Here is a 26482-nt window from a genome sequence, read left to right as displayed (position 1 = left end):
TGACCTAGTCCCGTCCCCCCTCCATTGAAGCCACAGAGCCCTCTTCTCCTGCCACCGCCTGCCTTTTTCTTTTTTTTTTAAATCCGTGCAGCCACGCAGGCAGCGCTTCGGCTCTGCCCTGTGTGTGCTGCTGTGAAAGAAGTAAATCATCAGCGCTGGCTTCGGGGCTTCCCTCGATGTCCCGCCCTCTTGTGAGGTAACTTCCTATTTCCTCGAGGGCGGGACATCGAGGGAAGCCCCGAAGCCAGCGCTGACGATTTACTTCTTTCACAGCAGCACATACAGGACAGAGCCGAAGCGCTGCCTGCGTGGCTGCACGGATTAAAAAAAAAAAGGCAGGCAGTGGCAGGAAAGAGACGCGACGGAGCACCCCCCACCCGCGGACACCCGGGGTGGACCGCCCCCACCGCCCCGCCCTTGCTACGCCACTGGTAACTGAACTCTGGAATTCGTTGCCAGAGAATGTAGTAAAAGCAGTTAGCTTAGTGGCATTTAAAAAAGGTTTGGATGACTTCCTAAAGGAAAAGTCCATATATCATTATTAAAATGGACTTGAGGAAAATCCACTGCTTATTTCTAGGATAAGAAGCATAAAATGCATTCTACTTTTTTGGGATCTTGCCAGGTACTTGTGACCTGGATTGGCCACTATTAGAAACAGGATGCTGGGCTTGATGGACCTTCAGTCTGTCCCAGTATGGCAATACTTATGTACTTATGAAATGTTACTCTCTATATAGTTCAAAATAGATGTCTTTTACTTTCTCTCTCGTCACCAAGTAAATACCCCACTCAATGGCTACATGGATACTAATGCAGGAAGTTATCAATGTGGGCTACCCTTAAAATGGGTAATTTTACTGCTAACTCCTGTTCTTTGAGCAATTGTCCCATTTTATACAACAGAAACAAAAAACCTGGTTTAACAGTAAAAGAACCTGTCTTAATGGTAGCCCCTATTAATACCGTTTACTTAAATTCCACAAAGTAAAAGCAAAAAAGAAAAGTGTTACATGTCTAGTGGTATCAAAATGCATGAATGAAGGTAGAGGTATGAAAAGCCACAAGGAATATGATGAATATAAAAGATGTGAAGAAGAGTATGGGATGATGAATTCAGCCAAATAGGGAGGGATACTGGTATAGGCAGCTGTATGGGCCAGAGTCAAGAGTTTGAAAAATGAGTGGAAACCAGAGATAGCCACAGAGGAGTGGTGAGATGTGAACATACCTATCTGTATGAAAAAGAAGTTAGATTATGGTATTTTGTACTGATTGAAGGAGTAATTGTGGTAAGCTGACATACTCAGTATTATAGTAATCCAGATGAGATATGATGTGAGCACGCGGAAACATAATCTGAGATTCCTGGTCAAGATAAGACCTGATTTATCTAAACTGCTGCAATGCTCATGAGCAGATATAAATAACATGAGAGATCTGAGCTTCAAAAGAGAGGATTAAGAAATATGTTGAAAAGAAGGGGTGACCCCAAGGGACACCACAGGTGAGAGAGAAGAGTGGACAGAGTAGAATGGGCACAGACCGAGAAGAACGATCACTAAGAAAAGAGTTGAACCACTTTAATATCCTGCCAGAGAGCTCATAATTCACAAGATGGCAGAGAAGAAGCTTGTGATCCATGAGATCAAAAGCCAATGATAAATCTAAAGAGATGAGGCATATAATTTGACCCTTATCAAGGACAGAGTAAATTTCACTCAAGAACCAGTCAGAATTGACTCCATGATATGGTCTGCACAAAAGACAAATAGGCATGGATGGAAAATATTTGTGGCTTCAGCATGGCATAGGAGTTGGTAGAAAACTTCTCTATCAGTTTAGAAGGCCTATAATTTGCTGGAATTGAAAGGTCAAGTGAAAGCTTCTTCAAAAGGGGATTAACCAGGACACTGATGGAACTTGGGTTACCATATGTCCGGATTTACCCAGACATGTTCTCTTCTTGAGGACATGTCCGGGCAACCGGGTGGGTTTTGTCAATCTGCCTGTTTGTCCAGAAATCTGGACAAATGGATTGCTAGCAGATTGCTAGCCTCCCCTCCCCTTGCTTACTACTGCCCTGGTGGTCTAGTGACCTCTTTCGCCTTCGGGGCAGGAAAGAGCCCCCTCTTTCCTGCTCGGAGCGCTGCCCTGCATGCATCCTTCCTGTTGTGATCTCGGCGCAATTCAAAATGGCCGCCGAGAGTTGAAGTGACCTCGCGAGACTTCAACTCTCGGTGGCCATTTTGATTCGGTGCCGAGCATCAGCAACAGGAAGGATGCATGCAAGGCAGTGCTCTGGGCAGGAAAGAGGGGGCAATAGTAAGGTAAGGGGAGGGGGTGACGGTGTGTGTGACAGGGGGAGGGGAAAACGTGACAGGGGCGGAGCAAGGGTGTGAAAGGGGGTGGGGTGGGGTGTGAAAGGGGGCAGGGCGGGTGTGTGGTGGGGCGGGGCATGTGTCCTCCTTTTTGGGGGACAAAATATGGTAACCCTAGATGGAACCAAATGAACTTTCACGATTCAAAAGAAAATGAAAGAGGAAATCATACTGACAATTTTCTGTGTACATATCTGTACAATGTACCTAAGAAACAAGGTTAGATGCCACTGAATATCAGCACATTTCCCATTACAAGATATTAAAGGGCCAAGAGCCATTTTATGACCATTTAAATCACTTTGATTACCGACCTCTTAGATTTTTATGGTGTTGACAAAATTTGCTTATATGATATTTTCAAGGTCACTAGTTTTGCACATTTCACACCTTGAGCTAAGTAAGAATTCAAATGAGCAGTTTTTCCTCTGTCTACCTGGACAGTGTGAAGTTGACATTCAGCAGGGTGGTCTCTGGATAAAGATACGTAAATGACTGACCCACTTGCCTTGATGAGGAGTAGCCTAGTGGTTAGTGCAGGTCTGAGAACCTGGGAAACTGGGTTTAATTCCCACTGCAGCTCCTTGTAAATCTGGGCAAGTCACTTAACCCTCTGTTGTCCCAGGTACAAAGTGAGGACCTGTATATAATAGTAAACCATTTTGATAGTAACCACAGAAAAGCAGTATTTCAAGTCCCATCACCTTTCCCTTTCCACTTGTTTCAATCACACTATCCATATGTAGTCCTAAACTTAAATGGTTTTTATCTGTATACATTAGGACAGCTATTTATTATCCTACTAAAATAGCTAAATTTGTTCTAAAGAGGATGAATATCGCTACTGTCCAGTTGAATTTAAGCTAAGCCATGGGAAGAATTCTGTTGTCATCTCCTTTTCTACATATAACTCAGAGAAGATATCTTGATATCTGACCTAATTTACCAGTTTGCTAGCCCCAAATTAAAAAAACAGAAAGACTAATGTGGTTAAACCAGACATTAGCTGCTAAAATCATTTTGAATATCTACTTCTGTGTGTTTTGGAAAAGGCAATTAATTTTCTGACAGACCCTGATTTATAACTGGAAACCCTCAGATTATGATTAAATTCCTAGCATCCCATTGAATACAGATAGACAAATGTAAAATCCCAAGAAGGACTCCCTTATCTAAAGATCCTTCATTAAGCTACAAGTCAAATTTGCAAATCAAGTCATAGTCCATCCTAAACATAGGAATCATGAGATGAAAACGGTAATGGAATTCAAATGTGCGTGGAATAAACACAAAGGAATCCTGTTTAGAAGGAATGGATCCATGGAATCTTAGCGGAAATTAGGTGATGACGCCAGTAATTGGGAAGCAAAACCGGTGCTGGGCAGACTTCTACGGTCTACACCATGATCGTGACTGAATAGATAAGGATGGGCTGGAGTGTAAATTTTAAGGGGTTTCGACGTTAGCTTCAGAACTTAGTACAAGTAGTTCTGCTGGGTAGACTTCTACTGTCTGTGCCCTGAGATAGCAAGGACAAATCAAACTCAGGTATAAAATATCACATACCATGTAAAATGAGTTTATCTTGTTGGGCAGACTGAATGGACAATACAGGTCTTTATCTGCCATCATTTACTATGTTACTATGTCGCTATATAAACTAATTATATAAAGTACTCCTTACACCTTAAATATCTTAAACTTATTTCTTTATTGTATTACAAATGCTTAATACCTCTACCCTCCAAACTCACATTCTCAGGTCCCATTCACACATAGCTCACAGTACCTTTGTATATTGCCTTGTCAATTAATCAACCGTTTTACTTCTACATTCACTTTCTAGTACAATGCACTAGCTATACAATTGTTTCACTACCTTGTTTCAAAACATTTCAAATCAATGCCTCCAGATCTACATGGGGCATCCTTCTTAAGCACCGGTTAAAGTGCCTACTAATGTTTATGCTGATTTTATCAGTTCAGTTCCTTAGGTTCAAAGTCCAAACATCTTTGTACTCCCAAATAGCTGCGGAACCCCGCTGGCTGCGTGACAAAGGCTATCACTAGGGAGGGACACAAGTCACCAACATTAACTCCTCATTGAAAAGACCATTTAAAGCCTTATAAAGCCAAGGTGTAAGGAGTACTTTATATAATTAGTTCTAGAGCCTGTACTCTGGTAATAAACTGGAAACCTCAGGTAGAGAAGAGAGCTATACAAACTAAGCCACTCTGCTACTTACATGCAATCCTGATTCCAAGTGGGAAAAGCTGTATAGGACAATGGTTCTGAGATCATTAAATTGCTTATTGTAACAATTCCCCCAATCATGAAGTCTCCATCCATATGGTATCCTGGTTTTACGTGTCCATATTTCATTGGTGTATACTGGCCCTCAGTGATCTTCCATAGGATGTAGCAAGGTATCAAAATCAAGACCAGAGTTGCTGCCATCTTTCAGGTTGTAAAGCAGCTTTTCTTATGAAACAAACTCCTGCTTGCCCTTCTCTGCAGTTGTGGTATGAGGGAGGAAGTTTCAGAGGTTTTGGATATTAAAATAATGTGCAGAAAAAGTGATATTATGACCAAGAATTTTCAAACTGCACACCAGTAAATCTGTGAAAGACACATATGAGGTTGAGGAAAGACAGCAAAGTCTTATACTGATGTTGCACAGATCTCTGTATTAGCTGTGATTCAGAAGGCGGTGAAGGCACTGTTAAATCTTTATAGAGTCTCCTGAAAGATTTAGCCTCAAGGGATGTCATCTCCAGCTATGTGTGTTTGACATTAAATATAGGTTGTGTTTTGTGGCTTTTGCTTTCTTAATATAATCTATATAAATTGCACATTCATTAGAAAACAATTATTAATTATATACAAAGTCTTAGTGAGAACAAATAATTATAATCAATCATAGTATTTTTTGGCATTTTTCTTCCTTTACATATTCCTTCATATTGTTTTTATAAAGTAGTGTGGTTGTCATGTATTTATTTATTTATATTTATTTGTAGCATTTATACCCCACTCTTTCCTGCTCGATAGCAGGTTCAGTGCGGCTTACATGGTATGGTACAAAGTAACACAGAGTTAATACAAAGTATGGAACAAAGTGTCAGAGATGACATAGAGGGGCATAATCGAACGTCGCCGGCGAAATAGATCGCCGGCAATCTATTTTGGCGGCGGCGCAACAGCTGGCCGGAACCGTATTATCAAAAAAGATGGCCGACCATCTTTTTTTTCGATAATACGGTTTGGCCCGGCGAAATACCTTGGATTTCACCAGGTTTGAGATCGCCGGATGTGTTTTTCCGCGATAATGGAAAATCTGCCGGCGATCTCAAACCCGGCGAAATCCAAGGCATTTGGCCGTGGGAGGAGCCAGCATTTGTAGTGCACTGGTCCCCCTCACATGCCAGAACACCAACCAGGTACCCTAGGGGGCACTGCAGTGGCCTTCATAAATTGCTCCCAGGTACATAGCTCCCTTACCTTCTGTGCTGAGCTCCCCAAATCTCCCCCAAAACCCACTCCCCACAACTATACACCACTACCATAGCCCTTAGGGATGAAGGGGGGCACCTACATGTAGGTACAGTGGGTTTTGGGGGGGGGGGTTGGAGGGCTCACATTTACCACTTCAAGTGTAACAGGTAGGGGGGGATGGCCCTGGGTCCGCCTGCCTGAAGTGCACTGCACCCACCAAACACTGTTCTAGGGACCTTCATACTGCTGTCAGGGTGCTGGGTATGACATTTGAGGCTGGCATACCATCAGGCAAAAAAGGTGTTTCTTTTTATTTTTTTTGTGTGGGAGGGGTTTGGTGACCACTGGGGGAGTACAGGGAGGTCATTCCCTATTCCCTCCGGTGGTCATTGGTCAGTTGGGGCATCTTTTTGAGGCTTGGTCGTGAAAATGAAAGGACCAAGTAAACCCGGCGAAATGCTGATTATCGCCGGGTTTTATTTTTCCATTATCCACGAAAGCCGGCCATCTGGTAGCCACGCCCATGCCCGCCCATGTCCCGCCTTCGCTTCGCTGGCGACATGCCCCCTTGAACTTTCGCCGGCGATGCGAAGGGAAAGCGGCGATGCTGTTAAAAAGCCAGCTTTCGATTATACGCTTTTCGCCGCTTTTGTGAAATTGCCGGCAATCTCCCAATTTGTGTCGGAAGATCGCCAGGGAAAAGTTTCGATTATAAGCTGGATAGTTACATAGAGTATGGTACAAGTATCACAGAACTAATACAATGTATGAAACAAAGTATCAGAAATGACATTATTACATAGAGTAGAACAATAATGAGAGATGTGGGGAAAGGATTGGTGATTGGGTAATACTAGTGTTGTGGAGTTAGGTTCGAGAGTTAGGATGGTTCATTTGGGTAGGCTTGTTTGAAGAGGTAAGTCTTCAGCAGTTTCTGGAAGGGTAGGTGTTCGCTGGTTTTCCTGATGTGTCGAGGTATGGCATTCCAGAGTTGGCTACCTATAACAGAAAAGTTGGATGCGTAGTAGGTTTTGTATTTGAAGCCTTTGCAGTTGGGAAGATGAAGATTGAGATATGTTTGTGAAGATTTGAGCCAGTTCCTGGGTGGTAGATCGATTAGGTTGGACATGTAGCTTGGAGATTCGCCATGGAGGATCTTGTGGATCATTGTGTGGGCTTTGAAGTTTAAGCGTTCCTTGATGGGGAGCCAGTAAAGTTTTTCATGTAGTGGTGCTGCGCTTTCGAATCGTGATTTGCCAAAAATGAGTCTAGCTGCTGTGTTTTGGGCAGTTTGGAGTTTTTTCATAATTTGGGCTGTGCAACCTATGAAGATGTTGTTGCAGTAGTCGGCATGGGTGAGCACTGTGGATTGTACTAGATTGCGGAAAGTTTTCTGTGGGAGGAATGGTTTTACTCTTTTCAGTATCCACATCATGTAAACTTCATGATGAATAAAACAATATACTTGACAACTACAAAGAGAGATTCAGACAGAAATAGAAATCACAACTTTTCTGCAAACCAAACCAAAACAACCTTGTGCCCGTCTGGTCTTGGGCCAGACTAAGCAGGTTGCCAGCATGGGCTTGCTATTGACCAGATAAGTGTTAAGGTAGGTTCAGATCTGATTACAGGAGGTCTCTATTCTTTTAATGGTTCATCTCATGAATAAACTGGTTATCTTTTACTTATCTTTATAGTGTCAGGTCCCTTAGTCAGCATCAAATTGACATGTAGTCTGACATATTAGAACCCAATTACAGCCTCTATTGGGCTCATTTTCGAAAGAGTAGGATGCCCATCTTTCGACATATCGGAAGATGGACTTCCTTCTCCCAGAAACGTCCAAATCGGTGTAATCAAAAGCCAATTTTGGACATCCCCAGCTGCACTCCGTTGCAAGGACGGCCAAAGTTCAAGGGGGCGTGTCGGAGGTGTAGCAAAGGCGGGACTTGGGTATACCTAACATTTTTGGACGTCCTTTACCCATAATCGAAAAAACAAGGACGTCCCTGATGAGCACTTGGACGTTTTCACCCGGACCTGTTTTTATTACGATGAAGGCACAAATAGGTGCCCGAAATGACCAGATGACCACCGGAGAGAATCAAGGATGACCTCCTGTTACTCCCCAAGTGGTCACTAACCCCCTCCCACCCTTAAAAAAAATCTGTAAAAATATTTCATGCCAGCCTCAGATGTCATACTCAGGTCCATGACAGAGCAAGAATGTCCCAGGAGCAGTTTTAGTGGGTACTGCAGTGTACTTCAGACAGGCAGACCCAGGCTCATACCCCCCCCCCCCCCACCTGTTACATTTGTGGAAGAAACAGCGAGCTCTCCAAAATCCACCACTAACCCACTGTACCCACATATAAGTGCCCCCTTCACACATAAGGGCTGTGGTAGTAGTGTACAGTTATGGGTAGTGAGTTTTGGGGTGCTCTGCACACAAGGTAAGGGAACTATTAAGTCCACTGCAGTGCCCCCTAGGGTGCCCTGGCATGTCAGGGGTACCACCAGTGCACTAGAAATGCTGTCTCCTCCCATGTCCAAATGGCTTGCATTTGGACGTTTTTGACTTGGACGTCTTTGGTTTAAAAAATCACCGAAAGTCAAAGATGTCCAATCCAAGGACATCCAAATCTAGGGACGTCCAAATTTAAGGACGTCCTTGGATTTGGACGTCTTTGATGGTATTTTTGAAATGAAAGATGGATGTCCATCTTTTTTCGACAATACAGTTTTCCCCGCGGATTTGGACATTTTACAAAGACATCCAAATCGTAACTTGGATGTTTCTTTTGAAAATGCCTCTCCACGTAACTTTGTAAGTCAAGGTGCTCTGAAAATACACCTCTGTATAAGTGTATATCATCAGGACCAGATGGTATTGACTTCAGAGTTCTAAAAGAATTCAAATATATTAGTAGCAACCTGTTCAAAAAGGCCTACCCTACTGACCCAACCTAATTGCCCGGACTCTGCAACACAACATGTAAGCCGCATTGAGCCTGCCATGAGTGGGAAAGCGCGGGGTACAAATGTAACAAAAAAAAAAAAAAAACAAAGCCCGGACTCTGCAACACAACGAACCCAAAGCACGAAATGGACATAACATAACTCTTCCGCTCAAAGATGCCATAACTGTGTATGTTCCACTCCAATCTATACTACCCAACATTACTTTGTATTTGTTTTTCTTACCGGATTTGTCTTTCTTACTGGAATCGGCAATCGCCTTTCCAATAATACGAAAGCCACATTGAGCCTGCAAATAGGTGGGAAAATGTGGGATAGAAATGTAATAAATAAATAAATTATTTAAAACAGTCACAATATCTAATTGCTGGAAGTTAGCCAATATAACCCCAAATGGAAAAAAAAAGAACTCCAAGGATGAGTTAAAGATCAGCTCAGGTAAAACTGATAAAAGCTGTTCTAAAAAAAATAAATTACTGTTTATAGTTAAGTTCAATAGGTAACAGATTGTTATTACATATTGCTCTTTTACATCCAAAATTAAAGATATTGAGGGATTGTAATATACCAGGGGGCATATTGTATGTTGTCCTGCACTGCCTACTTGAAAGTGTAGGCAGAAGAATACCATGTCCTCAGTTCTGCTTGCAGAATTAATACTGATTTCAATCCCAGTCCCACTTGCTGAAAATGCAATCCAAATCCAATCCACAGATGTGCTTGCCAAAATGCAAGCCAATTTGAACCGCAAAAGGGGACTTGATATACCGCCTTTCTGAGGTCTTTGCAACTACATTCACAGTGGTTTATGTATATTTAGGTACTTATTTTATACCAGGAACAATGGAGGATTAAATGACTTGCCCAGAGTCACAAGGAACTGCAGTGGGAATCAAACTCATTTCCCCAGGATCAAAGTCCACTGCACTAACCACTTGGCTATTCCTCTCTTTTGGCTTCCTGTGGACAGAGTCCTCTATCACCACTGCCTTTCCTCTCAGGGTGAGGGAGATACAATCCAAATGTTCCTCATCTACTGGCCAGGAGAGAAACCCCCAAGGGTACCAACAGTTTCTCTGACTTCCAGCATCTTTCTCAGAAACTCCCAGATTCTTTTGTCAACCCTCAAAGTTCCTCATATAAGTTGTCCATGCAGATCTCATGCAAATGAATCTAGGCTGCTTCAGGGGTTCTTGTAACATAAATCAATAAATTATATAATTGTCCTTTCAAACATGTACAAAAAATTCTATAAAATCAACAGCAATGTTCTATTATCAAAAGAACTGCCACACAGCTTTTGTGTATAATTCAATAACCCCTGAATCAGACTCTTTGCGAAACATGTTATGTTGTTTGTCCCTGAATAAATGGTTTTCACTATAGAAACACAGAGCTCAGTTGATTTCTTCTGTTTGCACTCTGTTTTAATCATGTTTTCCTGTGGTGCACTTGCATCTATTTTTCCTAGCTAAATTTAGTTGGCCAAATTATGAGCAGATCAGGGAAAGTAGTTAGGTCATGGCAAATTTGAATAATAATGTATTAGGAACAGATAAGATTCTTTCAATAGACTTCCAATCGAGGGTGCTTAGTATTATACTAGATTCTAATTTGACTTCTGAGGCCAAAATAGTCTTAAGAAGATTTAAGCTGTGTCAGTCACACAGTATTCGATCATTTCTGACCCAAGACAACTTTAGAATTGTGGCTCAGGCTGTTCCTATCCCCCTTTCAATTATTGTAATTTGTTGTGCAGTGGGATTTAGGTTAAATTTTTATCCAAACTACAGTTGTTGCAGAATACAGCTTCCAAACTGAATATAGCTGAACCAGGTATATAGGGAAAGGAAAAGGGAAATGGGACTTGATATACTGCCTTTCTGAGGTTTTTGCAACTACATTCAAAGTGGTTTACAAATATTCAGGTACTTACTTTGTACCAGGGGCAATGGAGGGTTAAGTGACTTGCCCAGAGTCACAAGAAGCTGCAGTGAGAATCAAACTCAGTTCCTCAGGATCAGAGTCCACTGCACTAACCACTAGGCTACTCCTACACTCATATGGAATGATAAGGGTGAGAATAATGCATTTGTTATACTGCCATTCTGTAGAACAACCAAAGAAAGAATGCATTGGTTGTTCTACAGAATGGCAGTATAACAAATGCATTAGTGACAAATAGTGAGTGTGTGTACTCTTAGGTATGAGCCCTTACACTAGTTTAGGGTTGCCAACTGGATCCAGATTTGCCCGACAGAGTTGATCCTGTCCTGGGTTTACCCCATTGCATGCAGAGGCTTATAGGATGTCTTAGTGAGGAAGAAAATAATGGTAATCAGTGAAAGTGTTCTTTTGGGTTGTATGTATCTTCCTTTACATATTCCTCAGTTGTAAACAAAAGAATATATATTTCAGTCTTCAAGATGGACAAAACAATAAACTGGAAAACATTGGACATAGACAAACCGATATTCAAAACAAGTTAACTGGCCGGGAACGGCTGCCGACTGGTTAACTCACTTGTTGGTGGCTAACTGGTCATTTTCAGCAGCACTTAACTGCTTATCACCGCTGAAAATGTCTGTTTAGTGATCTTAAAGAAGGCTATGTCATGGGCACTCTGGGGTAGTTTTGTGGGTGTGACTGGTTGAAGTAGAATATTCAGAACTTAACTAACTAGGATAAGTGGATAAATAGTACCACATAAATAGCAGTCCTATCTTTATCTGCTAACCCATGACCAGTTAAGTCTGAATATTGTCTTAACTGGTCATTTGCTTGCTGGCATTACAAAAGCAGGAAACTCAATGACGTGGCCTACTCAAGGCCTGCTGGAATTGAATTTCTGATTTTACCACCAGAGTTTTAGAGACATGGTGAGAGTTTAGAAGAAAAGAGAGATTTTTATGACATGTGTCTGTTTAATAAATCTGCCAGTATGGGTTGGTGTGATGGAGCCAGGGAACCTAGTAAGTTAAAGTCCAATTTCTCTTCCTGGGAGGAGAGAGGTTTTGGGGATGCAACCAGACCTTTAGAGGCTTGTTGTTGGAGAAACTTTCAGCCTATATTTTCGGTAGATGGTGGAATCACTTCAGGATTCTTGGCCTACGTGGTCAGTAAGCAGTGAAATCTCTTTTGGACTTTTGGCCTCCATGGTCAGTATGCAGCAGAATCACTGGAGAAATTTTGGTTTACCTGGTCAGTAGGTATTTTTCACAGTTTGCTACTGGCCTTCATGTGTTAAGTCAGGTTCAGGTTTACTCATAGGAGTTCTGTGATGTGAATGGCTCATTTCATAAATAGAGTGTGATTATCTTTTACATATTATTGTGTTAAGTCATATAGAGGGGCATAATGGAACAGAAACGCCTATCTCCATGGGCGTTAATCTCCGAGAACGGGTCCGTGAAGGGGCGGACCAAACTGTATTTACGAAAAAAATAGACGCCCATGTTTTATTCGCCAATGTGTGAGCTGGGCGTTTTTGCTTTTCAGCGATAACGGAAAATGAAAGCGCCCAGCTCAAAAACGAATAACTCCAAGGCATTTGTTCGTGGGAGGGGCCAGGATTCGTAGTGCACTGGTCCCCCTCACATGCCAGGACACCAACCGGGCACCCTAGGGGGCACTTTTACAAAAACAAAAAAACAGGTAAAAGAGCTCCCAGGTGCATAGCACCCTTCCATTGTGTGTTGAGCCCCCCCAAATCCCCCTCAAAACCCACTGCCCACAAGTCTACACCATTACTATAACCCTAAGGGGTGAAGGGGGGCACCTACATGTGGGTACAGTGGGTTTGGGGGGGTTGGACGACTAATAAGCATTAAGCAGCACAATTGTAACAGGTAGGGGGGATGGGCCTGGGTCCACCTGCCTGACGTCCACTGCACCCCCTAACAACTGCTCCAGGGACCTGCATACTGCTGCCTGGGAGGAGGGTATGACATTTGAGGGTGAAAATAAAAAGTTGTGAAACATCATTTTTGTGTGGTGGGAGGGGGTTAGTGACCACTGGGGGAGTCAGGGGAGGTCATCCCCGATTCCCTCTGGGGGTAATCTGGTCATTTAGGGCACTTTTGGGGGCCTTATTCGTCAAAAAACAGGGTCCAGGAAAAGTGCCCTAAATTCTAGCTACAAACGCATCCATTATCGGCGAAGGGCGCCCATCTCTGTCCGGGTGATAACCACGCCCCAGTTCCGCCTTCGACACGCCTTCGACACGCCCCCGTCCACTTTGTCCGCATCCGCGACGGAGTGCAGTTGAAAGCGTCCCAAATTCGGCTTTTGATTATACCGCGTTATTCGTTTTTGTGAGATAAACGCCCATCTCCCGATTTAGGTCGGACCTTGGGCGTTTTTCTCGTTCGATTATAAGCTGGATAGCCTACATCACGTTGGTGTGTGGTCAGACAAATTAGACCCCTTTTCAGTCTTTATATGGGCACAGGTAGCTACAGCATTATAATCTTTGATGTCATTGGTATTTGAGTAGGTGCTTGTTTAGCAAACATAATGAGTGGTAAGGTGGCTGCCTGTTAAACTTGTGGTGGTAACTGTGAGCCCTCCAAAACCCACCACAAACCCACTGTACCCACATCTAGGTGCCCCCCTTCATCCCTAAGGGCTATGTTAGTGGTGTACAGTTGTTGGGAGTGGGTTTTAGGGGGCTCAGCACACAAGGTAAGGGAGCTATGCACCTGGGAGCTTTTTCTGAAGTCCACTGCAGTGTCCCATTAGGGTGCCCAGTTACTGTCCTGGCATGTCAGGGGGACCAGTGCACTACGAATGCTGGCTCCTCCCACGACCAAATGGCTTGGAGTTGGTCATTTCTGAGATGGGCGTTCTCGGTTTACATTATCGCCGAAAATCGGGGACGACCATCTCTAAGGTTGACCTAAATGTTGAGATTTGGGCTGTCCCGACCGTATTATTGAAATGAAAGATAGCCGCCCATCTTTTTGATAATACGGGTTTCCCCATCCCTTCATGGGGACGTCCTGCGAGGACGCCCTCAGGAAAACTTGGGCATCCCATTTGATTATGCCCCTCCATGTGACCCGTGAAGGTTGTATAGCTGCATTCTGCTTGTGAAGGCGAGGCACCTCTTTAGGTTTGTTTCAGCACCATGGCCATAAGGAAGCAGTGTTGTGATGGTGCCAGAGTCGCTGTCACAATATCAACTTTATTGGTATGGATTATCGCAGATTGACATTTCACTAATTTTGTCTTATGTAGCCAGTCTTGGAGGTATGCTTTGGTCTGTTAATTGTGGTAAGGTGCAGTAGATTGCTATTATATGTGATGCTGGGTCACTAATGCAGATCCAACGATGTATTTATGAGAGAGTGAATTAAAAATGACAAAGTCCAAGAGAACTGGGGCTGCCATGATCTGAACACCTGCAAGGAGGTGGACCATCCAGGGTCACCCTGACTGCTGTACAAAGCAAGCTTTTGGTCTGAAGAATACACCTTGTTCCTTGGCAGGTGAGCAACAGTGCTGCTGTACATGAGTGTGCACTCTGCCTGCTGAATGTCATTGGATAATTGATACATTGGCTGAATGCTGTGCAGGCTGTTGTAGGGAGAGTTAATGGATCCCCTTGGCATAGCATCTTACATGTCCCCACAACTCACCAGGTGATGACATTACAGATGTGCTTGTAGGCATAATTGCAATAGGGCTTCATACCTCCCTGAAGGTCACTATAGTGTATTCTTTTAGTGATGCCTGTCAGGGATTGTATGAGCACAATAGCTATGAGAAACCTGTATTGTGGTAGAACCAGTGTAGCTGACTCACTATTGATTGTACTGATAAAATTTCACTGATGTTGTCTTCTATAGCCAGTCTGAGATGTATGCAATGTGCCTTGGTCTTCTCTTTGTGGCAAGATGCACTAGATAGCTATTAGCTGTGATGCTTGGTCACTAATGCCAACTCAAAGACTCATTTGAGAGAGGGAGGATTCAAAAGACAAGATCTAAGAGAACAGGGGCTGCCTCATTGTAGAGCATCATGAAAGCAAGTGGACAATCCTGAGACACATTGTTGCTGGGCAAAAAGAGCTTTTGACAGGTGAGCAAAAGTGGTGCCATATAGGAATTTGAATCCTGCTCTATATCATTAGATAAGTAATACATCGGCTGGATATTGTTTATTATAGTTATACATTTTATATTGATGGTTGAAAATATGATCACCCCTCCCTTACAAAGTTCATTAGATACGTGAAATTATTATTGTGTTCTGTTTTTTGTGACATGTTTTTGTCTACCATACTGAAGATTTTTAAAGTGCAATTAAAATAATAAAATTTAAAAAATGAGCAATAGACAAAAATTGAGGTGATGATGAAATCTGTATCACATAGCAATAAATTCAAGTGGATCCCCCTCCATCTTCCGCATCTCTACTCCAAGTCATTTCATTGGTGGTGTGATGCAAGGATTGACTCTTGGTTTGACTCTCTTTATCACTTTTTGTGAGTGATATTGAGGAAGTGTTAAACATAGTAACGTAGTAAATGACAACAGATAAAGACCTGAATGGTCTAGCCAACCTTCCCAACAGTCACTCTAATCAATTAATTCATGATTAAATGTGATGTCTATGTGGTCTTTTTTTGGCATTTCTGGGACATAGACCATAGAAGTCACTTGGCACTGTCCTTACATTCCAACTACTGGAGGTTCCATCAAAGGCCACTCCAGCCTATCCGTCCGAATCCATCCTGACATTTGCAGCACACAGACCCTAAAAGTCTGCTTAGCAAATGTCTGGTAAGGTTTACCTCTTTGTGAATGATACCAAAATATACAATAGGATAGATATCCTGGTGGGATAAATAATGTGGGGGTTAGACTCCTGCCTACAAACCGAGCTTGGCTGACAACCTTTTATAATCCACATTTTGGACAAGACTTCAATTCAGCATAAAATTTAGTCTATATTGGCCAAAGTCTGCACATCAGCACAGAAACTACTTGTGGTCCACATAGCTAATGCTAGGATTGCTGAAGCCATAACATCATCTGCATTCAACTCAGTGGCTGGCTAATTGAAAGTAACTGGCTAGACCCATGTCAGTCTGGCTTCAGTCTTAAGTACGAAACAAAGAGAGTTATTGTGTCTGTTCTTGATGATCTGCACAAAAACTGTGACAGAGGATCTGCCTCTATATCAGAGTTGCAGGATTTCTCAGCAGCCTTCGAAGCTCTGGATCATAATATCATGCTTACAAGACTGGCAGAAACAAGTAACAGTGGTAAAGTACTCATGTGGTTCAAATCCTATTTGTCAGACAGACAACAATCAATTCTGTTCAGCAACAGCACATCATTAACTTGGGCACTAAGCTGTGGGGTGCCACAGGGATCCATATTGTCTCCCATTTTATTTAGTATCTACCTCAAGTCTCTGGCTGATCTGCTTCAGTCAATAGACACAAAATTGTACATCTGTGCAGATGATGTGCAACTACTCATACCCATTGAACTAGATCTACCTACAGCTCTGAGTAAACTGTCCGCCTGCCTAACTGCAACTCAGGAATGGGCAAACAATAAACTCTGTCTGAACTCAAGCAAAAAAAGAGATTCTTTGGTTATCTATCACACGAGGACAAACACCTGACTTCAAAATACCTTTTTGGAAATATGAACTACCCCTAAAATCAGGAATCTCATAATACTGCCAGACTCATCACTCACTTTGATCCCGCAAATTCAAGCAACCTTGAAAAATTGTCTCTATTCTACCAACTATGGCAGCTACAAAATCTCTCTCCATATATTGAAAAGACAAATCTGACCAAAGTGGTCCATGCCATGATAACATCACGACTAGACTACTGTAATGTCTGGTCCATGCCATGATAATATCACGACTAGACTACTCTAATGTCTGGTCCATGCCATGATAATATCACGACTAGACTACTGTAATGTCCTATACACTGGTCAAACCAAAAAGAGTTTGCATCAGCTCCAACTAATTCAAGGATTCTGCAGCACGACTGCTAGAAGGCTGCAAGAAGCATGACCACGTCACATCTTTCCTGCAAAAACTACACTGGCTAACAGTACTTTTCAGGGCTAAATTTAAAATTCTGTTTGGTTTTCAAGGCCCTCAGACACCTTTGAGACCTCTAATAGAGAGTTGTACAGGACAGAAATTTGACCCTTCTCCACCTGTCCACACTAACCCATCTCCGCCCATCCCCACTGGAATCACCTCCATTCCCTCCCGTTCCTACAAGTAATCTCCTCCATCCTCGCCCATCCCCGTACTAAAATAATATGATGTGATAAAATAACCCAACTTAGCAGTAGTCCATGTTGAGAACTTCTCCTCTCAGTGCATATGAAGATTTCAATGCTGTCAACCATACTGTCCCCTCGTTAAAAGAAATTGTACAATGTGATACCCGCCAGTGAGCCTTCTCAGGAGTAGCCCCCATGCTCTGGAATTTACTCTGAGTGGCTACATGTAACTTGAGACTACCTCTACTTCAGAAATCAGGTAAAACTCAGGCTCTTCTTCCAAGCCTTTAATTCGTAGGGGGACTGGCTATACGTTCATTCTGCACCTGGACTAGCTTGCTACACTCACTGTAACTTAAATCAGTTCCTTATATCTTTTTTAACTGTACAAAGAACTTGCCTCGAGTTTAGCCACCCATCTATTTATCCCAACTGACTCTGAACCACCCATCTTGCCCACATCCATATATCTGCACTTGGCTCCTCAGCTATATGATAAGCTGTATAGTAGAAAAACATTAGTATCATAGCAATGTTATTTGACAGTTCTAATTGTGAGTTTATTAGATATTTCATTAGTATTATGCTGACATTGTATTATATCTCTGTTATTTGAATTTCATTGCTGTTAAATGTGTATATTTTTGATACTTTTTCATGGTAGTCCTGTTATTAGGTTTCAGTTTACTGTTTTTATGTTCATCTCATTCACTGTATTTATATTTATACTTGGTCATTTTACTATTGTTATGTTGTTAACAAAATTATAAGTTTTATGTTAAACTGTACCTGCTGTAACCACCTTGGGTGAATCTCTTCATAAAGGCAGTTAATAAATCTCAATAAATGAATATTAAGTGGAATATAAGTTGCTAAATAAATAAAGATTTGCATAGATTGGTTAAACACCTAACAACTCTGCCTATTAAACAACTGGATCTAGATGTTACAGCTGAAACTTTTACAACTTTTTTTCAGGGTAAAATTTCAAAGATTTTAGAAAAAATTCCAGTAATCCATCAGCATCAGAGCTGCAGTATTTTTTAAACAAAGAACAGAAGTTGAGGGTGTCCCTGGTGATCGTTATTGGGATACTTCTTATCCAGTTACTATTATTGAAATGGAAGAATATAAAAAAAGATTTGCCAAGGACAATTGTCTACTTGATTACTGCTGGGTTAGTGCATGAGCCCTTACCGCCACCTCAGTGGGTGGTATTAAGTAGGGTTACCATTTTGTGTCTTCTGAAAAAGAGGACACATGTCATGCCCCCGCCACGCCCACTGCCACACCCCTTTCAGATCCTCATTCCACTCCTTCCCCTCCCCTGTCACATAGTCCCCTCCCCCACGACCCCCCATCACATACTCCCCTCCCCTTCCTTACCATCTTCCCTGGTGGTCTAGTGACGTCTTCGGGGCAGGAAAGAGCCCCCTCTTTCCTGCCCAGAGCGCTGCCTGCCCTTGCCTACATCCTTCTCGGTCTCGGCTGGGGATTCAAAATGGCCACCAAGAGTTGAAGCGGCCTCGCGAGACTTCAGCTCTCGGTGGCCATATTGAATCCCCAGCCAAGACCGAGAAGGAGGATGGGCAAGGCAGCGCTCCGGGCAGGAAAGAGGGGGCTCTTTCCTGCCCCGCAGACGTCACTAGACTACCAGGGAAGATGATAAGGAAGGGGAGGGGAGAGCCACAGGGCTGATGGATCGCGCAACCGCACGGATGCCCTCCCGCACGCACGTTTGTCCAGAAATCCAGACAAACGTGCATGCGGGCAAAACCCGCCAGACGCCTCGGACATGCCCTCAAAAAGAGGACATATCCAGGGAAATCCCCAGCTAGCCAATATGGTAAGTGAACTTTTACCACATGACCATGTCTTTTTTCAGCCTTTTTACCCGCTATAGTAAAAAGGCCCTCAGCGAATGTCAAAAATGGCTGCAACTGATACCATAAGGCCCCTTTTACCGCAGCTTGGTAAAAGGATCCTCTTAAAGTTAACAGATAAAACAAATATCTTGTGGATGGAGAATAGCAAACTGCCTATGCCCCTACTGAATCCAATATTATCCGGTTCTGAGGTATTAATTAAATCAGAAATAAAAGTTCTAGGAATGTCTCTTCATTCTGGGTTAACTATGGGGTCTCACTTCAGTAGTACAGAGCAGAAATGTTTTTTAAATTGAAGATGTGACGAAGGCTGAAACGATACTTAGAAGTGAATCATTTTCAACAACAGTTCACTAATTCTTGCTATTCTAGATTACTTCAATTGTAATTGTTATTGATCTTCCTCAAAAGCAACTAGATAGGATAAAGCAGTTCAAAATGCAGTGACCAAGTTGATTTTAGGGTGGGTGGGAACAAAGTATGACCATGGGATGCCTTGTCTGATTCAACTTACTAGTTGCCATAACTAGCCAAAACTGAAATTAAAGTTTTAATTTTTATTTTTAAAATTCTTTATGGTTTAAATCAGGGCTAACTGAAAGTTTTTATGGTAATATATACCCCTCACAGAAATTTATGCTCAGTTCATGATTTCAAACTAATTAGACCATCAAGAAATGTCTGTCGAATGGTAGGAACAGAACAATAGACATTATTGGGTATCGGGGCTGAATTATGGAAATCCCTTCCAGGAGAGTTTACATTACATTGCATTATATATCAGATTTATTCTCCTCAAAAGTCTGTATAGTTCTGTGTGGATCACAATAACAATAACCCAAACAATAATCCAGGAATTACAATCTACATCATAATGAGAGATATACATTTGAAGTTTGTAGATGTTTTAAAAAACTTAAGTAGTCCTTAAGAGCATGAACTGAAATAGGAAAGGAATTCCAAACTTAGGTAGCTTTATAAGACATGGATGCACATAACTGTCTAATAGACTTAACTGAACCAACTGAAGGAAATTTTAACTTGACCTCATACTAGTTGCCTATTTAAAAGAGCAAACAACCCAATAAAGTGGGATGGAGTACCTCATAAAAGGACTAAAAGACAGTAGAGCACAATTTAAAATAAGACCTCGTTACCACAGATAATGAATGACGTTTAAGAAAATATGGAGATATTGGTTCATCACAACATAGTGAAAAAAATTAATCTAATCGCTGGCCAATATTCAGCGCTGGCACCTTCATCTCTTAGTGGCCTAATATATGACAGCTTTTGAGTTGGCCTAAATTAGGCCACTGAGCAATGAGGGTGATAGAATTGACTATTAAAGGCACCCACATAACACCGGGCTGCCGCCTAATTCCTCCTCCCATACTATCCTTGACCTGTAACTTGTTTTATTGACAATCAGAGGAAATAATCAGCGGTACTTTCTGGTTTAGTGCCACTGAATTTCGGGTGATATGTGGTCCAAAGGGATTTAAGAGGGCAGGAGATTCTTCAACCCATTTAAATTGCTTTGAATATCGGGCTCTTTGAGTAGTAGGGATCTAGGAGTGAATGCAGGACTAAGGGATAGCATTAATTATCATATGAATTAAAGATCTAAATCAAAGACAGTTCCACAAATTTGAATAGAGAGGTGTGGTAGCCGTGTTAGTCCACTTTTAAAGGTAATCAATAGAAATAAAACAAAATAAAACATGGACAAGAAAATAAGATGATACCTTTTTTAATGGACATAACTTAATACAACCTTCGAAAGCTAATCAAGAAATGTATCATCTTATTTTCTTTTCCATGTTTTATTTTGCTTTATTTCTATTGATTACAAATTTGAATGAACACAGCTTTATCTTCCATAGAATTTCAAAAAAACATTCATTTCAGTTGTTTTTTGTAAGATATTTCCTGCTATTCATATCGGGCCTCAATAGGATAATGCAACATTTGGGCATAAAGATACATCCCAACAGTCCAGCACTGGAAGCTTGTATGGCAAATATCTCCACTGCTACCATGTATTTTCCTCTTGTGCTCAAATATGTTGGGATAAAAGTCAACCAAACACTGCAGAACACCAACATGCTGAAAGTAATGTACTTGGCCTCATTGAAACTGTCAGGTAGATTTCTTGATAAGAACGCAGTGATGAAGCAGATACCAGCCAGAAATCCCAGGAAACCCAGAACACAGTAAAATGCAATAATTGATCCTTCATTACATTCAATTACTATTGCCCCAGTTTCTGATTGCATGTTATGATATGGGAATGGGGGAGCAGTAAACAACCAGATGAGACAGAGAGTAAATTGAAAAAGAGAGCAGGAAAGTATTATAGTATATGAGATCCTGGAACCCATCAATTTCCGGAGCTTGCTTCCAGGCTTTGTTGCATGAAAGGCCATAACCACAGTGATGGTTTTTGCCAGTATGGAAGACAGTGAGATAGAGAAAATCATCCCAAAGGTAGTCTGACGGAGAATGCAGGTCACGGGTTCAGGACGGCCAATGAAAATCAAAGAGCATAGAAAGCAGATCATAAGGGAGATGAGGAGGATATAGCTGATGCCTCGGTTATTGGCTCTCACAATAGGTGTGTCTCTGTAATGAATGAGGATTCCCAGAATAATTGCATTGATAAGGGAGAAGAAAATGCTGCTGGTAGTCAAAGCCATCCCCAGAGCTTCTTCATCGGACAGGAAAATTATCAATTTAGGGATACAGGTATCTCTCTTGTGATTGGACCAATGGTCTTCTTGACATTTCATACAGTTGTCCATATCTGAGGAAGATGAATATTGTTTTAATATCTCATAAACAGCATTGGTTTATGGATAGTGCATGACCATTAAATTAATACTCTATACTTCAGACTACAGCAGATAATGTTGTCCTATAATATCTTAATGTTTAAAATGGTGAAGCAGTTTTGATGCACATCAACCAGTTCATAGGCGCCCGGTATAAGAGGCTTGGAGAGGCTAAGCCTCCCCTGCTGTGCTCTGAGGGGTTTAAATTGTTGATTACCCAGGGCCGTGCCTAGGGTCTCTGGCGGCCCCTGCAGACTATCAGTTGGCGCCCCCCCTGCAGACTATCAGTTGGCGGCGGCGGAGGGCCCCCCCCCCGTGAAAATGATCGCTCACCACTTACCACACTGACAGGAATTGTCAGCAATATTCTTAGAAACAAATTGCTATACATTGCAAAATAAGATAGCAGATGTAAATTATCAAAGTGGACATATTCCAAACACTAAAATGAAAATAAAATGATTTTTTTTCTACCTTTGTTGTCTGGTGACTTTCTTTTTCTGATCATGCTGGCCCAGTATCTGATTCTGCTGCTATCTGTCCTCTTAACTCCGTTTCCAGGGCTTCCTTTCCATTTATTTCTTTCCTTTCCTCCTTTCTTCTTCATTTCAGGTCCTCAGCTTCTGCCTATTTTCTTCATCCATGTGCAGTTTTTCTTCTCTCTTCCTTTTCCCTCATTTCATCTCCTTCATCTCTCTTCCCTCCCCTCTATGTCCAGCAATTTCTCCTCTTTCCCTGAGCCCTGCCCTCCCAATCCATGCCCATCCATGCTCCTCTGTCCCCTGCCCCCTCCATTCACCCCTTTCCAGCAATTCCCCTCTCTCCCTGAGCCCTGCCCTCCCAATCCATGCCCATCCATGCTCCTCTGTCCCCTGCCCCCTCCATTCATCCCATTCCAGCAATTCCCCTCTCTCCCTGAGCCCTGCCCTCCCAATCCATGCCCATCCATGCTCCTCTGTCACCTGCCCCCTCCATTCATCCCTATCCAGCAATTCCCCTCTCTCCCTGAGCCCTGCCCTGCAATCCATATCCATCCATGCCCATCTGTCCCCTCCATTCATCCCTATCCAGCAATTCCCCTCTCTCCCTGAGCCCTGCCCTCCCAATCCATGCCCATCCATGCTCCTCTGTCCCCTGCCCCCTCCATTCATCCCTATCCAGCAATTCCCCTCTCTCCCTGAGCCCTGCCCTGCAATCCATATCCATCCATGCCCATCTGTCCCCTCCATTCATCCCTATCCAGCAATTCCCCTCTCTCCCTGAGCCCTGCCCTCCCAATCCATGCCCATCCATGCGCCTCTGTCCCCTCCATTCATCCCTATTCAGCAAGTCCCCTCTCTCCCTGAGCCCTGCCCTCCCAATCATGCCCATCCATGCGCCTCTGTCCCCTGCCCCCTCCATTCATCCCTTTCCAGCAATTCCCCTCTCTCCCTGAGCCCTGCCCTCCCAATCCATGCCCATCCGTGCTCCTCTGCCCCCTGCCCCCTCCATTAATCCCTATCCAGCAATTCCCCTCTCTCCCTTCCATGACCCCCCCTCGCATCCATGCTCCTCTCTCTCCCATGTCCCAGCCTGGCCCACCCTCTTCTCCCCCCCCCCTTCGCATCCATGCCCCCCTCTTCGCATCCATGCTCTTGTTTCTCCCGGCCCTCTCGCTCCCATTGTTCAACTGCCCACCCTCTTCTCTCCCCCCAACATCCCTTTTCTTTTTTTTCTTTTTAAATTTACCTCCATGGTGGCGTTTCCGGCAGCGCAGCGACAGGGAAGGAGGCGGCGCTCCCGAAGTCTAGCCTTCCCTTCGCTGTGTTCCGCCTTCTTCTGACGTTATCCTTGATGTCAGAAGAAGGCGGAACACAGCGAAGGGAAGGCTAGAGACATCGGGAGCACCGCCTCCTTCCCTCACGCTGCGCTGCCGGAACCGCCACCACGGAGGTAAATTTAAAAAGAAAAAAAGGAAAAGGGACGTTGCGGGAGGGCGAGCGAGGTGAGCATGGTGCGGCGGCGCCCCCCAGAGGGAAGCGCCCCCCTGCCATGCTTACCTCGGTTACCGTGTTAGCATGGCCCTGGATTTACCTCTATCCTCACAGCAGGAGCTGCAGTGAAAGTCCTCTAGCCTTGTTTAACCAGCTGTAGAAATTGGTTTATGGTTTAATTTGTTTACTTTACTGCTGGGAGAGCAGGGGGGTTTGGCTGGAGGTGTCCTGGGTTGCCAGGGAGATATTTAATGAGGATGACTTCCTGACCTGCACTGAGGACAGATAGCAGTAGAATCGGATACTGGGCCAGCATGATCAGAAAAAGTCACCAGACAACAAAGGTAGAAAAGATCATTGTATTTTCATTATAGTGTTTGGAATATGTCCACTTTGAGAATCAGGTGCTCAACATTAAAAGTTTATATTTATTTACTTATTTATGGCATTTTATCCCACATTAAACATGAATTAGGGTGTTTTGTGGCTCTACATGAGAATTTTGATGATATGATCCCTTGTTTCATATTGTTGACGGTCTGCATTTTCCGTATAGGTGGTATATTGGTGTATTAGGTTCTGCCCAGTGTAATATTTATGGTACAGTAAGGTTCTGAGTGTGTTTTTGCACAAAGTTGTGCATAGTGTTTTGCAGTTGAGCGATTGTGCTTAGAATATGCTTTGAGCAACCACTTTATTCTTTGACATATCTAATATCTAAATTTAATAAAAGGTATTAATTGTGACTTTTATTTTTATTTATTTATTTTTTCTGTGTGTTATCAGACAATTATGGATTTAAGCTCCACCCCTGGCCCCATCCTAACCCCGCCCCCTTTAGCCTCCCCAAACAGTTGGGCCACCGACTGCCTATGAACCAGTTACAAATTGGAATCGGTATGTACAGTAGACAGACACTTTGCTAATTCAACTCATCTCACTAAATAAAAAATACATAGCTGCTATTGTTTCCTCTATATCTTACTCCTTTTTTTCTTTTGTTTTTCATCTATTTTCTAGAAAGTGAGCAACATTAACACTGTAAGATTGATATCCAAAATGATTTAACCAGCCGTAAAAGGCTTCTGGATGGTTAATTCATTTGTGCAGGGCTATCTGCTAATATTCAGTGGCACTGGCTAATTAGTGGCTCCAAAAAGGGGGCACGGCTATAGGAGGGTCATGGGAGGATCAGGGGTGTTCCTTTAATTTATATGCATTATTATGCATTAAAGAGGGTCCATACTTAATTTAGGCACAGGGATTTATAACAAGTTTTTATTGGTGTAAATGGTCACGCCTAAATGTAGTTACATATCTTTCCACAAAGCGCTATTCTCTAAATGGCACCTAACTAAGCACTGGACCCGATTCTATATGTGACACATTATATCTAGGCACGTCTTAAATTCAGATGCGGTTTATAGAATACGCTTAGGCTGGGTGGATGTGTATAGATTTATGTGTGGCTTTTACGCTAGTGCAAAGCTGGTGTAAATGCCTGCGCTTAAATCTACGTGCATAGGCCTGAATAATATAACAACACACGTAAATTTAATTGATGGAACAGAGACACCCAAAGCTCCTTCTCTGACCACACCCCCCATGTTGGCTGCACCTATTAGAATTAATTAAGTCCAATTAGTGATGATAAGTGGGTTTGAAGGGGGGGGGGGGGTCTTTTACTAAACTGAGCATTGGTAATGATTTTAAACTGCACCATTCAATATTACTAAACAATATACGACTGCCTCTTGCTATTGTTGACAGGGTTTCAGATTTGTTAGCATTTGCCTGCTTTTAATCCTCTGATGCAGACATTCATTTTCATTCCCATCGAGAGAGACAAGGAGAGATGGATGGTTGATAGGAGGGTAACATAGCATAAGAATTTCATGGTTTATAATGGGATTTTTAAAAAACAGATCTTTGTTAAGTCCTGTGCTGTGGGAATTATTATCTAGGGCAATTTTCCTCAAACTACAAAATAAGAATGATCTCAACAAGAAAAATGGATGAGTATGGCTTATACAGATTTCTTATTTTTCATAATTTTTTGCATACTTCTGAGTTTCACACAGCAGGAGCTGAAGGAGCGTCATTTTCGATGTAACATCCAGACGTTTTTCTGAAAATATTTCAATTAATGTCTAACACACAGGCATAAATGAGAAAAGCATCTAAATTTCTGGTTCGATTATGGCTTTGATGTTTTCAGTCTCAATACATCCATCTGTAAACACCATTTTTGAAAAAAAAAAAAAAATGTTCCAGGAAAAAACATAGAAAAACAAGCCATAGGGAGGTCTGTCCGGCAGCATTCCCACTGAACTGACCACACAGACATCCCAGCAGTGCAGAGAGGCAGCCTAGTGGTCAGTGCAGTGAACTTCACATAAAGGGATCCAGGTACAATTCCCACATAAGCCTTTTCATATTGTATAGTGAACCTTCCAGGAACAGAGAAAACCTACTGTACTTAAAGGTCCACCACTTCCTCACCACTACAGTAAAAATAGTGCTGCTTCTCACCCTGCCCGCAGTGTCTCTCTGTAATAGGAAGTTCCGCCCCAGCTCTTCCTGTTGCAGAGAGATGCTTTGGGATGGGTGAGAAGCCAGTGGCATACCTAGGGTAGATGACACCCGGGGCCGGTCATTTTTTA

At 42.7% G+C, this 26482-nt stretch overlaps 2 protein-coding genes across 2 annotated transcripts in view; both read right to left on the bottom strand.

The window, feature by feature from the left end:
- LOC115464397 (vomeronasal type-2 receptor 26-like) overlaps window positions 1-4839 on the bottom strand; it is a 32617-nt gene extending 27778 nt beyond the window's left edge. Inside the window, exon 1 of the mRNA XM_030194780.1 lies at window positions 4628-4839. Coding sequence (XP_030050640.1) covers window positions 4628-4839 — 212 coding nt within the window. The remainder of the gene's footprint in view (window positions 1-4627) is intronic.
- A 16080-nt stretch (window positions 4840-20919) lies between these two features.
- LOC115464396 (vomeronasal type-2 receptor 26-like) overlaps window positions 20920-26482 on the bottom strand; it is a 51014-nt gene continuing 45451 nt past the window's right edge. Inside the window, exon 6 of the mRNA XM_030194779.1 lies at window positions 20920-21818. Coding sequence (XP_030050639.1) covers window positions 20920-21818 — 899 coding nt within the window. The remainder of the gene's footprint in view (window positions 21819-26482) is intronic.

This window comes from Microcaecilia unicolor, chromosome 3, assembly GCF_901765095.1.
Source record: "Microcaecilia unicolor chromosome 3, aMicUni1.1, whole genome shotgun sequence".
NCBI classification, from domain to species: Eukaryota; Metazoa; Chordata; class Amphibia; order Gymnophiona; family Siphonopidae; genus Microcaecilia; species Microcaecilia unicolor.
The sequence above is the reverse complement of the archived record's forward strand: the minus strand, read 5'-3'. Positions and strand labels throughout refer to the sequence as shown.